General features: G+C 36.8%; 3 protein-coding genes across 4 annotated transcripts in view; 2 read left to right on the plus strand and 1 right to left on the minus strand.

Annotated features, from left to right (window-relative positions):
- LOC120575324 overlaps positions 1 to 1,128 on the plus strand; it is a 3,498-nt gene extending 2,370 nt beyond the window's left edge. Inside the window, exons 3-4 of the mRNA XM_039826041.1 lie at positions 79 to 232; positions 1,114 to 1,128. Coding sequence (XP_039681975.1) covers positions 79 to 232; positions 1,114 to 1,128 — 169 coding nt within the window. The remainder of the gene's footprint in view (positions 1 to 78; positions 233 to 1,113) is intronic.
- Positions 1,129 to 4,282: 3,154 nt separating this feature from the next.
- Positions 4,283 to 7,394, plus strand: LOC120575325 (G2/M phase-specific E3 ubiquitin-protein ligase-like). The gene is made up of 4 exons (XM_039826042.1): positions 4,283 to 4,749; positions 4,997 to 5,178; positions 5,343 to 5,515; positions 7,349 to 7,394. The coding sequence occupies exons 1-4, from the start codon at positions 4,464 to 4,466 to the stop codon at positions 7,392 to 7,394; spliced, it is 687 nt and encodes a 228-aa protein (XP_039681976.1). The 5' UTR covers positions 4,283 to 4,463.
- A 1,477-nt stretch (positions 7,395 to 8,871) lies between these two features.
- LOC120574791 lies at positions 8,872 to 11,313 on the minus strand. Of its 2 annotated transcripts, XM_039825241.1 has the most exons (3): positions 10,871 to 11,313; positions 9,797 to 10,168; positions 8,872 to 9,608 (listed from the first exon to the last, which is right to left on the minus strand). In XM_039825241.1, the coding sequence occupies exons 1-3, from the start codon at positions 11,176 to 11,178 to the stop codon at positions 8,924 to 8,926; spliced, it is 1,365 nt and encodes a 454-aa protein (XP_039681175.1). In that variant the 5' UTR covers positions 11,179 to 11,313; the 3' UTR covers positions 8,872 to 8,923. The 2 variants fall into 2 exon arrangements, with proteins under 2 accessions (XP_039681175.1, XP_039681176.1); XM_039825242.1 differs by lacking the exon at positions 10,871 to 11,313 and having other exon boundaries at positions 9,797 to 10,340.
- Between the last annotated feature and the right edge of the window lie 5,785 nt (positions 11,314 to 17,098).

A 17,098-nucleotide genomic window follows, 5' to 3' on the forward strand; every position in this document is an offset into this window, starting at 1 on the left:
GAAACTAAAACCTTTCCATGTAGTGTAGCGTTTTACTTTTAACAAGTTTCATATACAGTGTGATTTTTATTCCCTTAGGTTGCAAATCTTGATGCCTTGTCACAACAAACTAGTCGAGCCATCCCTAACCTCCAATCAAAAGTTGAGTGGAGGCCTTTTGAAAAAACTCTTCCATCAAAAGTCCATTTACGTCAGGCCTGACAAGGTCATTTTGAGTGTGGAAAACCAATCCGTAAGTAGGCTAGTGCATGAAGATTTCAAACAAATGATTACTAGCAATGGCAATACTGTATTTCAGACTGGATGTCACTATTAATTGCTCTATGCCCTCATTTAATACATTTGCCATGTTCTTTTTATTGTTAGTGCACTGTATTTGATACATAACGTTTGTTGTTCTGCTTCAATTGACAGCCATCTTCTGAGGAAGACAGCCATGCGCAGAGAGCCTTGATTTTGCTCAAATGTCAGACAGTGACAAATGTGGTAAATTAATTTACAGTATCTACAGTACATGCATCTACAAAACAAGTTTATATGATATTGGTGCAACTCGTACAAGATACTAGGGATATAAACTAAATGTAGATATAGGAGAAAAGCAGGACTATTTTTTGTGATTTCTTAATGATAAAGAAGGTTACAGGCAGGTACAAGTCCAATTGGAGCTGGCTTCTCCAAGACATACCACAGTGTACCGAAACGACATTGTAACTTCAACAAACTGAAATTTAGAATGTCCTGGTTAAGTAGCTGCAGGATGGATTAAAAAGTGGAAACAGGTTGGACAGGGAAGGTCAGGTAACTGCAGGGCTCATGATGGAATTAAGAACAGGTGTGAAGTTGGGTGTGGCAGTCTTTTTATGGGAAAAGGAGGGAAAAAAAGAATCAAAAGCATCTGGTGGGCAACAAGAGAATGCCAGTGGTTTGAGGTGAGACTGTGGCTGGATGTAGGAAGAGATGTTTTTGTGTTTTCACAATTTAGTTATTGTAAGTAATATTTTCCTTCCACCACTTACATGCATTGTACAAGATGGGTTCTGATCCTCTCATATCAGTTTAATGTTACTCAAAAGTTAAATGTTAATAAACAATTTTTCCATGTTCTTGCAGTCACTGGTAGTGTAGGTGACATTTCCAAAGAAGGTCGTCTCAGCTATCTCCACTGTTGAGACCCAGTCCCTCTTCAGAAATAACCCTTCCATCTCCAGTGGTGATCAAGTTATTTGGTGTGTTGCTACCGAAGATATTTGCACCGGTGCACCTTCCATCTCAGCTGACACCGCCACCATGTCCACTAGTCCTCCTGTGATCGCTATTGATGATACCCTCATCCTGGCCAGTGGAACCTCTGCAATCTCCAGTGGCAACACCTCTGGTGTGTCCCATGGTCCCCAACCATCTGGCAATATTTCATCCAGCACATCCTACAGGTTCATATTTTGACATTTCTGTCTCTTAATACAGCTTTTCTATTGGTCAGGGCTTTAGTGGCCTTTATTAACAGTATAATTAGTGTGTAAAATTACATTTACTTTATACTGAATCATGGTGTCCCCTATTTTTATAACTTTAATACGCACTGTCCATTTGAGAACACTAAAGTTATTAGAACAGTAAGGATGTTCTTAGTCTATTGCTAATGGCGCAACGGCGTTGTTAAAATAATATATTTGTACCTTAATATCAATTATAAAATATTGCTATTTTATATTGTAGTACATACCTGGACCTATTTGAGGAAGAATACCTCTCTGATGACCATGATCTCCAGGAAGCCATTTCCAAGGTCTTTAGATTCCAGTGCAAGTGAGAGGTCAGTAGAACATATTATGTAAAATTTAATTATTTAAACTTTAATTCAGGATAGCAATAACTATTATGTCTAGACTAGTGGCGAGACCATTTAGCAAGTTGCAACCTAAATGAGTCAGAAATATCAGTATTTGTCATTGCACAATATTGACATTTTCATCTTTATTTGATATTCAATCATTTTTCGTGGTCACTTGTCAAGATTAACCATGCTATAATATGCATTATGTTTTATTGTACAGTATGGGCCCTATCTTGCACCTGGCGCGCGCCAAGCCCGATGCAAGTGTCTTTGCTACTTTAAGACCGACGCCGTTGTCAATTTCTTGTCCAGCGCAACGTCATTTAAATAGCAAATGCACCTGTGCCCATCTGTGCGCCCATGGGTGTGCTGGTCTTACAGGGAGGTGTGTTCAGGTGCATTCTGGGCTTATTGCTATCTTGAGGCAGCAAGAAGTGATTGCACCATTGACCAACAAAAACCTGGTCTAAAGTCAATAATGCAGCATATCGTTGTTATTTCAACAAGCGCATTAGTAAAATTGCGCCCACAGTAAGCTTGTTACACACACAAGGACGCGAAGCAGCACACAAACATGCAAAAGATTAAGAATGAAAAGCAAATCCACCATTTATAATAGCAATGCGCCAAGGTAAAAAAGCACCTGGCTTTTAAAGGGAATGGGAGACAACATGATATTGCATGTTACGCCCAAAACACACATATGATTAATTAACCCTTATATTGTGTTAGGGTCAAATTTGACCGTTTTCAGTATCAGATGTGTAAAAAAAAAATACCATTTCCTTTTTTTTTTTTTTTTTTTTTATTGGAACAAGGCTTCATGATATCCTCAGACATGTCCATGACACAACAAATGTGAGAATTTTAGTAAATTGTCTCTTAAAAAAAAGAAAATCAACATAGGTGGTGTTACGGGTCCCAAGTTAGTATCATCTTCAGGGGGGTGAAATGAACGATATACAAATCAAAATGTTCATCAACACCCCAAGGCAGAGCACCAACTGAGACATCAGAATGACTCCGGGGTTGCTGTGTCACATGTCCAAGATATCAAGACAGCATTTGAGCTGTTCATACTGCCATACTGGAAAGGTGTTTGTTAGATGGAGATCGACAACACCTGGATGCTTACATGGAATGTGTTAGAAAGCTGCTCACATTTTTTGTTTTAGCAGGTCAAATTTGACCCGTGATTTAACTCAGCCTAAAATACTCATAAAACGACGATTATCATCCAATATTTTTTTTTTTACCTCGTAGTTATGTATTCATTTAAATGTAAACACTCTTTAAAAGGTTATTTTTTGGCTCCTTGGACCTTGGATGCTTACATGGGGCTGTTCTTGCTCTTCTTACTGGGATGTACAGATCCTCGAATGAGGCTACATGTATGGCAAGTGTTCCACCCATTTGTCCCAATATACCTTACTCTTGAAACAGAGTATGACAGATAAAAGTCCAAAGTGACATGTAGCATGCAATATACTCTGGCATGACTCACCCCAGTAAGAAGCAACAGCCCCATGTAAGCATCCAGGTGTGTTTTGTCGATGCACATCCAGCAACACCCTTCCATGTTGGGTTGCTGTTCTCAGTTGGTGCTCTGTGTTGGGTGTGATAAGGGATTGACGACCATTAAATGTCAGTTATTTTTTTTTTAAAAAATTTTTTTTTTTTTTTTTTTCCTTTCCTCCCCTTTTTTTTTTTTTTTTTTTTTTTTTTTTTTTTTTTTTTTTTTTTTTTTTTTTTTTTATTTTTTTTTTTTTTTTTTTTTTTTTTTTTTTTTTTTTTTTTTTTTTTTTTTTTTTTTTATAATTATAATTTTATTTTTTTTTTTTTTTGGGGGGCGTGTGTTCTAATATTAGTCTATTATAGTCAGATAACCTAATTTCCCATTGTCTTCATTATTGGAAATATACGAGTGAATTTAAACATTTTTTAAGTTAAAAACGAGTTGTATACTTTAAGATCAAAGGTCCATGGGGCCAAAAATAACATTTCAAAGTGTTTACATTTAAATTAATACATAATTTAACTACGAGGTGAAAAAAACAATATTGGATGATGATCATCATTTTATGAGTATTTTAGGCTGAGTTAAATCACGGATCAAATTTGACCTGCTAAACAAAAAATGTGTGCAGCTTTCTAACATTACAAGGGTTAAGACACTAAGTACAACCCTTTTGAACCATGCATCTGACACACAGACCCTTTTCTCCGCCGTCAAACTAGCAAAAGTGGATTTGGACACCCCCTAAATGCACCTGTGCCAGGCGCTTCACGCCGTGCGCTTAGATTGTTAAAATAAGGCCCCTATGTGTTGATTTTGTGGTTTGTCAATTTCCTATTGGTGGGAGGGTGGTTGCCAGTGTTGGAAATGGTTCTGTTGGTCTTTATTTATTTGTTTAGTTATTCTGAATAAGTAAGAAAAAAGTAAAACTGATAATTTCCATTATCACAAACATTACTGTATGTAAATAGGTTTCAGTAAACTAAATGTTAGTTACAGTGATGTGGATATTACATGCTAGTTCAGTGGGAGAGGTATAACCATTGACAACAACTACATTGTATTGTTTATTATTGTTTCAGTGATTTAAAGGTGACGTTGGAGAGCGTAATGGAGCGGATTGCTTCTCGAGTAAATAATGACAGCACTGTACGCTTCAATATTGTAAGAAGAAATGTGTGGGATGGAGCATCCAGAGCCATGGGCAGGTCCAATTTTTCACCCGAGAAGAAGGTTGACGTTAAGTTCACTGATGACTATGGGATATCTGAGGGTGCTGTGGACAATGGAGGTCCTACTCGTGAGTTTTTCCGACTCTGTCTACACGAAATCAAGGACAAGATTGGCATCTTTGAGGGTCCACCTAATGCTAAAGTCCTTACATGCAACTCCAAAGGTACTTTTGCTTTAAAAGGCCACTATTGGACTTTTTTGGATCAATAAATACATTATACCTGAAATTATTTTTGAGAAAATGTAAGAAATGTTTACTTTAAACACTAAATTACTTTATTGAGAAATGAAGTTTAGAAGAAATTGAACCTGAGTTCTCTAATCTCACACAGATGGGTGGGGAGATAGTGACATAAATATAATTTTTGTTGTGAACAGTTGACATGTTTTTTATTTTCATATGATTACAGCAATGAAAGACAATGGATACTTTTATGCTGGTCAGATCATGGCAATGTCAATCGCCCATGGGGGGCAGAGTCCGTGTTTCCTTTCTGAACTCTTGTACGAGTGTCTTATAAAGGGTCCAGACAATGTGAAGGTCAAAACTGAGCATATTACTGATGAAGAAACAAGGTCACAGGTGCAGTCGGTGAGCATATATTTCATAGATTCTATCATATTTACAAACTATTCATTTAACATGCACTCATTAACATGCAATTTAAACAGTAACGCTAACAGTTGTGTATACTCATTCTCAAGAAGAGTCAATAGATACTGTCTTCATATGCTAATTATATTTTATATTTTTAGATCATACGGCGGGCTGAGACTGAATCACAACTGCAAGAGGCAGTTGCACAGGCAGCCAGCTTAATCAGTCTTGCTGGTCACAATGTTCGCATAACACTGGAAAACAAACAAGAGACTGCTTTGGACTTGGCACACTGGTATGTCCTCCAGCGGACCCGTGCACCTTTTGAAAGGTATTTTTATGTCTGAGGGTATACTATAATTGTATTTTGTCAGAAAAACAAAGTGTGTGTGTGAGAAAGTTAACCCTCTCCTTGATTTCATGTTTATGAAGAAGGAGAACCAGGAAATGAGTCGGGGGGGTGCAACACTACCAAGCCACGGCCGAGCGACATGCGTCGCCGCGACAAGTAGTTAAACTTTTGAGGTGCACGTCAGGCTAGGGTCTGTAGCTCCACGTACCTACGTACGTACCCATGGCGTTGATTAAATGCAGAACAATAATGCAGGACAATAAATTGGCCTCAATGCCTGATTATGGTTTTGTGTTGAATCTACGTTGAATCCCCCCTCAAATTACGACACACCATGGATGTATTACGCCCCTTCTAACAGTGTCCACAAAAGATGACCAATGACCAGTCAGTCTATTTAGGCAGTAGCGCTTGTATCGCGTATGGTCACATGAGTATCAGAAGTGTACAGGGTTTCACAGCAAACTTTAAGAAGAGGTTGTACAAAGCATATTTTGTAACTTAATCACTAGTTATTATATTACACCCATCTTAAATGCCATTGTTTGTAAGGGCATACAAAATGTATTATTTTAATAACAATTTGTATTATTTGTTATTTAATTTGTCAAATACTAAGTTATTTAAAAATAATACACATTTAAAAATGTTAGTAGCCTATTTTATGCATTTTTCTTGATAATGAAAGTCATGATACCATTATACCGCAATCATTATCGCAGTATAGTAAATCGCACTCCCAATTTGACTTTATCTTCAAATCATGCAGCCCTACTACAGTATATAAAAAAATGAAATGGTGGATTCAGAGTTCAATTTTAAAGTGTACTAGTGCAACTGAACGTGTAATTTATTTTTCCTGGAATTCATTAGGGACCTAAATTAAAGATTTAAATTGTAAAAACTCTGGTTTGCACCATAGGTGCTAAATCACATGAACTACCCTTTAACATTTGTTTCCTTTTTACTAGGTTCAGAGATGGTTTAACATCTCTAGGTGTCCTAGATGCTCTCCAGAGATACCCTCTACAAACAAAGTGCCTTTTGTGAAGGCTGAAAAGGGTTTAACAGCGACTGATGTGGAGAATCTCTTCAAGATCATTTACTCCGAAAAGGGAGTAATGCATTTCGGAAGAGTGCCGAATCCTGGCTTTCTGGCAAGACTATCTTCAGGATGCTGAAAGTAAGTTCTGCATTTTGGAAGTGTATTTCAATATGAGACTTTTTACCATTCTTTGTCTTCTGCCGTGGCTTAAAATGTCATGAGCTGGAATGAACCTCTGTCTCCCTTGCTCAGGTAAGGTGAATCAATGGTTGGGGGATGTGTGATGCTCGCACTCCCTGGTCTCTAATCCTTATACCACTGGTTAGTAGGGGTGTCACGATTCTCCAAATCCTCGATTCGATTTCGATTCTAAGGTCACGGTTCGATTCTCTATTTTTACATTTATTTTTTTAAAGCACAGGTTGCTATGCCATTTTTAGAAAAGACTTTTATGCAATATAATATCTGACCTTTGTTTACAATGTACCACACTACATTGTCAAATATAAAACATTTATTAACAACATAATGTAACAATAACTTATATCTTCAGTCAATTGGAAACTTGACAATTTGTGAATAAAGGAAAAAAAAACAATTTGCCAACTGAGGGCAGACCCACAGTTGGTGTTTGGTGTTTTAAGCCCCCAATGTCATCTTCCAGGCAGCATTGCCTGGAAGGCAGTGGTTATTGGCATTTCTCAATCTGTGTTCTTCTGTTGAGTTGTGTTCTTGTGTCCCTGTGAAACATCATCTTGTGTTGCCAGAGTACTGTCCCAATACACAAGTTTGCATTTCACCAAGAACAGTTAAGATTCCCGGAAAGGTTCTTGACACGCCCATTTTACCGAGGATGCATTGGTTGGTAACTTGTATGAACTTGGCAGCACCTGTATCCCAACATTCATTTCGGCATTCAACGAGGGTCAGGTTTCCGGTACATAGACAGACCAACAACGGGACAATTTTAACAATTTTTCGTATCTTATTCATCACTAAATTCACTTCTGAGATCATTTTAGGTTATTTATTATTATTATTATTATTATTATTATTATTATTTTGGTTAATTGATCTGCTTCTTTCCTTTTGATTGCAAAAATGCTGCAACAAAAAGTATGCAGTATTGAATTGGATCCCTCCAAAGTAATACAATTTATATGTATCATAATCCAAACTAGCAGATGCACATCCACAGTACCAAAATATCTTGGTTGTTATAGCTGTTGTGTGCAAATAATGTTGCTAGCTCCTATCTCTTTTGTTGGTAAATGGTGCACTATGCACTATATTCACTAACGCAGGCAACCCTTCCAAATTCCAGTGTCATTTCATTAGTCACCATTCTTACATCACTTCTGTATTACTCCAGTAGTATAATACTTAATTAAATATCAGACATATATATGATTTAATTTTGCTACTCTCTGTTTATGTTTTACAGTTGAAAACGATGTCTCTCTAGAAGATATTCTTGTTTTCTTTACTGGATGTGACCGCATTCCGCACTGGGTTTCTCTCCAAAGCCCAGCCTTGAATTCATCACCCACTGCCGATTTCCAGTGGCTAATACTTGCGAAAATATTCTTCGCATACCAGTTCATGCAGAATACACAGATTTCAGATCTGACATGAATTTTGCCATACGCAATTCACCCGGATTTGGAAGAGCATGAGATGTCAAAAACATTGAAGGGCTTTGTAAAGCTTATGTTTTTTTGTTTTTTTTTGTGCAAGGTTTATTTTTGTTTGTTATACCATTGAGAAAACTCAAGCATTTCTTGTAATAACATTAAAAATATACAGTAAAACAAAGTTTTTGAAGATATTTTTCAAGCTGTTTCAGATTTTATGTGAACTTTTTTGATAAAAGTGTGGCTTTTTTTATTTAACAACACAATTTGGTTATGGTTAAGAAAAGGTCATGGTAAGAGTTCAAAAAAGATCATACATGGCAATCTTTCAAATCCAATTTGGGGTAGCTAGATGTTTCAACTGTACATAGCTATGGCTCGTAAAAAGTAAAGTTGCTCCAACAACCCATTAGTTCTTTTTGTACAGGAGGACAGGATGGTTGTAAATAAATGGTTCGGTTACTACTTTGTGTGTACTGTCTTTTTATTATCTATTGTGGTGGGATATGTACGCAGAACTTTAAATGTAATATTTTTCTATTAGTTAAAAAAACTGTATACAAAATGAATTTAAGAAATACAAACACATAGTTCATCTTTGTCAATATGGTTATAATTATACTTTTTGTAAAATGATACATAATAGACACGGAACACATGTATATATGTGGTGATAATTGCTATGGGTTTTCATTTGTCAAATTATTATTAGTCATTTCTTTGAAGCAGGTCACATGCTGTTAGAAAATGTTCTATCCCATGATTTCCATCATCAATCATTGGATTAATTTGCATTAAATCAACGTCCCAGTGGTGGTAATAAGGGGGTTGCACATGCACCTGATTCAGTCTTACATCTTGAGGAAGTTGGAGCATTCCCACTGTCCAGAGTTGCAGTGGGGACCTGCTCTCCATTGTCCTTAAGCTGTGGTTGTTCCACTGCCTTACAAACTCATCCACAGATCTGTTTACTCTCGGAAGGTAAACATGGTAAAGAGCCCTAATGTGAAGTGGGTCAGTGCTGTCTAAAATTCCAACATTTTCCATAAAGAGGAAAAGGTCTTTAAAGTATGCTGACACCACCCTGTTTAGTTCTCCCCACAATCTTTCAATTCTTTGATTATGAACACTACGTCCAACCATGAAACTTGCTCTGTTTGCCCCTCGATTTTCAATCATAAACCGTGCTATATCGATATTTTCACTCCCAGCATCGCTCCTGACATGATGTGGGAGTCCAAATACATCAACGGCCCCCTGAAAAAGTTGCAAGGCAGTTGCTGCTCTGTTGTCTGTGCAACATCGTAAGTAAGTAATGCAGCGGCTATAGCCATCAACTCCTCCATGAAACACAAATCCCCATGGATTCAACTTGTGGTTTGTGTCAATGTGCCTAGAATAAAAAGAAATGTTATTATTTTGAAACACTTGATTGCTTGATTGATATCTATATTTTACATGGCTTATTTATTTGACATTGTTTTGGTCATTCTAAATCAGTACATCAATCTTTCTGATTTGTTTCATTCACCATCTAGGGAGTATGACTAATGTTAATCAAATTTACAAAACAATACATACCACACTTGATTTGGGACAGAGACATTGTAGATTCTCCTTTGTATTGCCCTTCGTCCTCTTAAGGCTCTTCCCACGGGATCTACTATTCTTAATTGCTCTCGCACTCGCCATCTCTGAACTCTAATCCCTCTCCCTCTCAAACTACCAGTGATGTAGGTCTCTCCTGAGCCAGGGGTTTGACTAAGAACCTGAGTTATAAGACGGCCAAGATCATCATTTGAAATGTTGGTAAAACTCCCATAGTCCACTAAACCGAGATGTGTCCTGTGGTTGTACAGTGTTCGAATGTTTACAGACAGCATTCGAGATATGGCCATCCAGCTAAATCCTAAATCCCGCATGTGAGTAAGCTGAACAGCTGGTATGTTGTACCTTAAAGAAAAAAAAGAAAAAGAAATGTGAGTGAGTGGCTGATTTTACAGTATATTCAGTGGTGGACTGTAATCATGTACATGTACTATAATTTGAAAGTTTGTAACATTCTTTTGACGTAGTGAAGTAGAGGTATAAAGTAGCCGGAAATGAAAATATTGTAGTGAAGTCGAGTAGGCCTACCTCCAATTTGTAGGCTACTTTGTTACAGTTCTAAATATATTTACTTCCCACCACTGCATACAACACCTTGTATTAATAATCTTAGCAGTTTCTTGATTGTAACATGTACTAAAAAAAATGAAATGTAATCGAAAGTATATTCCTGGCCTGCAACAACCTCCATCCCCATACAAATGAAAATGTATCTCTAAATACACTTACAGATCTGAAAATGTGTTTAAAACATCTATAGCCTCTCTGGGATAATTTAGTCCTGGTATAATGGTTTTAGAACTGACCTGGTTCAATGTGGTCTACATGTGGAAAAAAAACAGTCAAATCTCCCTTTATCTTAATAAAGCTTTTACAAATCTATAAAAGTGTTTCAAACATCATTAATAGTTTAACTAAAATGTCTAACAAGTAAAAAAGTCAGCAATGTAAGTTATTGCCTATGTTTCCCTCAAATGCCAAATCGCTCGCTGTGAATGGGAAGCCAACTTCAGCATCATTACAGTTGTTTCCATTTATATCACTTACCTCGGTCTTCCTACCCGAGATGCAGAATGTGTGCCCATACCATGCGCTTCCATTTGAAGTGTTACTTCTTCAAACATCTCGCAAAGACACTCATAAATTCCGTCAAGAATGATGCATAATGTTCTTTCAGCAACATTTTGAGCAACAGGATTGCTCATGAGCACCAAGAATGTCGCAATAATGGAAATATGATCCTCAAGGTGACGCGATATAATTTCCAAACTGTTTGTGTCGTTTGGCGTATGACCAGCTGTTGCAAAAAAAGATTCCAGTTCAATAAAGTATTGGACTATTTCAGCCGATGCCATTTTGTGTAGCCAGGGAAATCAGAAGGGTACTCCTTTCATGACACAAGCATTAAGGACTCTCAAGATTTAATTAATATATTTAGACTTATTTCAATATATTCAGACTTTCATTCAATATATTCAAGGTTCATTCAATATATTCAAGATTCATTCAATATATTCAGACGTTCATTCAATATATTCAGACTTTCACTCAATATATTCAGACGTTCATTCAATATATTCAGACTTTCATTCAATATATTCAGATGTTCATTCAATATATTCAGACTTTCATTCAATATATTCAGATGTTCATTCAATATATTCAGACTTTCATTCAATATATTCAGACTTTCATTCAATATATTCAAGGTTCATTCAATATATTCAAGGTTCATTCAATATATTCAAGGTTCATTCAATATATTCAGACTTTCATTCAATATATTCAAGGTTCATTCAATATATTCAAGATTCATTCAATATATTCAAGGTTCATTCAATATATTCAGACTTTCATTCAATATATTCAGATGTTCATTCAATATATTCAGACTTTCATTCAATATATTCAGACTTTCATTCAATATATTCAAGGTTCATTCAATATATTCAAGGTTCATTCAATATATTCAGACTTTCATTCAATATATTCAAGGTTCATTCAATATATTCAAGATTCATTCAATATATTCAGATGTTCATTCAATATATTCAGACTTTCATTCAATATATTCAAGGTTCATTCAATATATTCAAGGTTCATTCAATATATTCAAGATTCATTCAATATATTCAGATGTTCATTCAATATATTCAGACTTTCATTCAATATATTCAAGATTCATTCAATATATTCAAACTTCACATATATATATATAATAATTTCCTAAACGGCATGCCATAATATATATATATATATATATATATATAATGTATGTATGTTGCTTATTTTCATGCAATAGTTGTAAGATATCGAAAATGAGAATTGGTAGTTTAACAAAACATCCAGTAGGTGGTGCTATAGGCTAAAAATGGAAATTAAGATGCTTTTATTGCACAATTCAGAGTTGTAAATTTATTGTGAAGGACGGAAGTATCATCCCGGAAGTTTTGACAGCACTGCAGCAACTTAATACCTCCGAAAACCCAGCAGCGCCCATTGTTTACAGCGAGGAGATATGGGTGTCCGGTTATGGCCAAGGGTAGCGTACGGCTAATTCAGCGGTGTTAGCGGACTTTATCCAACTCTTATGAAGTAAAAGCTTAAGTAAATTGTTAAAACAATATACCGTTAGAAAGGTAAGAACTTACACTTTAGTTTAACACCATTAAATTAACTGAAAACATTAATAGATCATTTATATTCGTATCATAACAGATATTGTGATAGAACGTTAGCCAAAAAGTGTCCGAACGTGGACACAGTGACGCTAGTTCAAATGTGATCCTTGCTCCCATAGATATGTCGCCGTGAGGTTCTAAACATACGTCAAAACCCGCCGCCATCTTGGAACAGGGGGCCGAAGCATTCAGATCAACGCTAAAGATGCCGGACTTTTGTACTGCTTAATTATGTTCGATAGAGGAAATGAAAAGAACAAACAGCATGGATAACATTTAACAGGTGACAATGTGTTTTATGATTATATATGCCGCCGACCAGCAATCTGAGCTCGGCGGCGGCGAGGCGGAGAGCCCCGTGGCCGCCGCAGCGTCTCTTCCCGGGCAAAAACACAGCTTCGCTTCGCTGCTGCGCGGTCCCCGCTGATCCAGATCGGACCAGCCAAAGACAGAGTGGTGATCGGTAGGATCTTAACGTAGTCCAGGACGAACTGTATGTCGATATCGGCGGAAAGTTCCACTAAGTTTGCGGCGGCAGGCGGACGGAGAGGCTACAGCGGGGCAGCGACCGTCCTGCGGCTGCGGATGCGGCGCTCAGTGCCCGTTAAAATTACATGTAACGCTTAAATACATACAGAAATAAATAGTGGAGGAATGAGCCTGGACATTTCAGTCTGTTTAAACTTCACCTTGAAGCAGAAACTCTTAGTTCAGAAGGGTGAAGTTTCCGTTTGGACTCAGATCTGTGAACCGATCATAATAAATTTCTTTGTTTTGTAGTCGATAGTTCATCTTAAGTTTATTTAAGTGGAAGCAGTATCAAGTGGAAGAATGGGACTATAACCTAGGCTTACAGGCATGAGGCATTACATTTTGAACAAAGTAGATTATATTAATATCAAAAGCTTAATTGACCTTTGGAACGAATCACAAATAGCCTATGGAGCTTTGATTTCAAAAAAGTTACTCCTGTTATACAGTATTTAGGTTTACATTTTATTGTTATTTGAACAGCTGAGCATTTAATCATGAACCAGGTGAAGAAACCGGTTTATTATTTATTTGATTTTGCAACTGTTTCTATGAAACTACTTGTGACATGTCATATTTGATTTGGGCTTTGACTGAACATTTGCTCTCACTTCGCGGAAAAAATATCGGGATATATATCGTATATCGATATTCAGCCAAAATATATCGGGATATGACTTTTGGTCCATATCGCCCAGCCCTATTTGGGACCCTTTACAAATTTGCTCCAATGCCAACACACCTCTTCCTATCCATAAATAAATGAATAAATAACATTTAATGAAAACAAGAATAATAAAAAAATTGAAATTATTAGATGAAAAATTGAAATTATGATGAAAAAAAGATCTGCTAACTCACTCAAATATCATCTCAACATTACTGTACAGATTCACAATATTTACGGTTTTCCTTGATGAGAAAAGGCATAACTAGATGAAAACATTGTGAAATTTGATCGTATAAGCCAATATTTAAAATCAAGCAGAACTGTGATGTGACATACTCTATTTTACTGTATGACCTTGTATGTTTCACTCTGTCCTCATAAACCATTACTGGGCCACACACAAACACACACGTCTTTATACTAAAGTATTAGTTCACACTGTCTCACTGTTGTCCTCATATGCCAAACACTGGTCTCGAATACCAGGATCATGCACACACAAAAAACACACACGCTATACTGAATCTTAGTCATATACAGAAGCAGTATTTAGCATTGTTTCATTTTAAAGCACTTCCTGTGTTTGAATCTACACTGACACAGTGTACTGACAAACCTCTTTGAGCAAGGCTGTGGCAGACACAGCTGCTGTGGTCAAAACCTGACCACGATTGACCAAAAACTACTAAAACTGACCTAAAATTACCTAAAACTGAAAAAAAGGAAATGAATAAGATTCAAGCTTATTGTGATTTGGGGCCTTTGAGACACAAGACATCAGAAATCATCGAATCTCAAATCAAGGACTTACAGTATGCAAGTACACACAGGGTATAAAGGAAAAACTTACCTTTGATGGGGCCGATGAATCTCCAGACACACAAGGCTTTCTCCTTCTTCAGTCTTACGTGATGTTGTGCATCACAAATAGGGTCTAGTCTGCCTCACCTCACTGCAAAATATCATGTCATGTCAGTCCTTACAAATATACAGCATTATCAGAACTCATTTTATTAGTGGCCTAAAAAGATATTATGCTAGGCACCGACACAGCTTAAGCTAGACAATGCTGAAGTTTGCTTCACACGGGTACATATAAACGAAGACTTTTCTAAAAACCGAGAGGTTGAAATGTCCGTTTATGAAAATAGCCGGACACGTGTAACCGTAGCATTAAACTAAATTAAATCGGTTCCAGAGCAGCTGATCTGAATTAGTTCAATCAACTCTGAGTATGTTAAGCACCCACAAAAAAGCCATCATCTATGGAGCTGAGATACAGTGATTCACCATGGCAATGGGTAAATAAAAAAAGGACCCTTCATTTTAATTCAGTAGACATATATTAATGCATGTTTATACTGACTGTGCACATTTAATTATTGGTGGAATGTGACTGTTTGGGGCCACAGATACATTACATTTAAATAAATCTGTATGTCTTTAACTTAACAAACATAGGAGCAACTATAGGTGAAGATTTTGAAAAATCAGACATGTATTGTAATATAACAATCTGATCCAGTGAGGGGATTTACACTTGAAAAGATTAAAAAAATACAGTAGATTTTAAAAGTTAGAAATATATTTCTGTATTTCAGATACTTCAAATGTAGTGAATTTAAACAGTGAAATGCTGTTAAAACACATTCAGACTTTGTAGTATGAAATAGATTTTTAAATAAACTATAAAGCTTACAGTCTGAAGTCTTTAAATTGACTATATTAGTTAAAGTAGCTGAAATGAAGTCACTGAATGCTGTTGAGCCAATATCCAAATAATTATGTAAAATTTTAATTTACTGTATTTTAACCTCAACGCCTTTCCAAGTGCTAGTCACCAAACACATTACTAGATCAGATTGTGAATTTACAAACATGTCTCATGTCTTTGGTCTATATATTTTTTTAATATTCATCTATATGTTTCATATAACCTTTTTAGTTGCTCCTGGTGTTTATGTCAAAACTTGGATGCTGGATGCTGACCAGTTATTAGTTGCCGGTTGGGTTACAGGTACGCGATGTTACGCTAACGGCGGGGGGGAAAGTACCTCATAATGGCAAAGATAAGACGATTTATTGTAGCACATGTTTTTAGTGGACATGGTCGGTCGTGGCTACCCACATACCGTTGTTCACTGGGTGTGCCAATGTGACTTTCTAACGGATGCCTGAATGCATCCCAGCTCTGGGAAGTGCAGTCATTAATTATCTATGACACATTAGTCCATGCAGTAAATCACGGAGTAACCCACACATAATTGTAACATCTAGCCATCTTCTTATCTGTGGTTATATTCGCTGTAGCTAGTTGTATGTGTTAAGTTAAATGATCAAGGGAACAGTTTTCTTTTTTGGATATGTAGCTAGCTAGATCAGTGAATAACTGATGTTAGTTACGTGGGTCATTATCGGGTTGGACCTGTTAGCAGGAACAGCTAGTTAGCACGGTAGCTAGCTAACTGGTTAATTTCAGCGCTACCGAGCAAACCCATAAACAACAAAGCGTCCGAAAGACAGCAGCCAAACCGCAACAAAAAGCGAACTGCTTCGCCGAATAACACGTAACCATGTATGCAGTCGGCTCTCTGTGTCCCGCTGGAGCTCCGACTGCAGGTCGAGGTCGGCAGCGAAGCTTTCTGGCAATAATAGCGATGTTGCTCCGCTGGCCGATCCCCGCTGGTGACGGTCCGTCTGCGGCTGCAGGACCTGGAGCTCACCGCCAGTGTTTCAGTTTGACTGTTAAAAAGTGTTAAGATAATTAAATGGTATTTATTTAGAATCAGGCTGGTTGGTTAGTTAGCTAACGCTAGCTTGCTATTCAACCAGGCTTCCATGCGACATAGCTAAATAAGCCGGACAGAGTTGTCCCTCATCTGGCGATAGAAACCCTGCTTTCCCCGTTCTGTTGGATCAGAGCTCCACAGCCTAAGTCCACAGGTACAAATTAGTTTTGCACCAAATGTATCGCAACAAGTGTTGGCAAAAGTCGAGGCGCAGATTCGGCCTCTTGGTGATGCGAGAGCGCATACAGTGACAGATTCGAGAGGTTGTAATCACTGAGTTGTGGTTGTGATGGAAAATCAACCTGAGTAAAAAAAAAAAGTACATGAGTAAATGTTGCATTACAAGTTTGCAGCTGTCATTGTGTTCATGCAAATATCAATCTACACATTTGTGAATATTTTTTCTACAAGTGCAAATTTCAATTTACAAGTTCAGATTTTTTTTACAAGCTCTCATGTTTTTTTTTCTTTTTGTGACTTCAAATGTGAATAATTTTTACAAGTGCAAATTTTTATTTTACAAGTGCAAATTTTATTTTACAAGTGCACATTTTTATTTTACAAGTGCAAATTTTAACATACAAGTTAAATTTTTTTGTTCTGC

Source organism: Perca fluviatilis, chromosome 15 (genome assembly GCF_010015445.1).
Source record: "Perca fluviatilis chromosome 15, GENO_Pfluv_1.0, whole genome shotgun sequence".
In the NCBI taxonomy this organism is placed as follows: domain Eukaryota; kingdom Metazoa; phylum Chordata; class Actinopteri; order Perciformes; family Percidae; genus Perca; species Perca fluviatilis.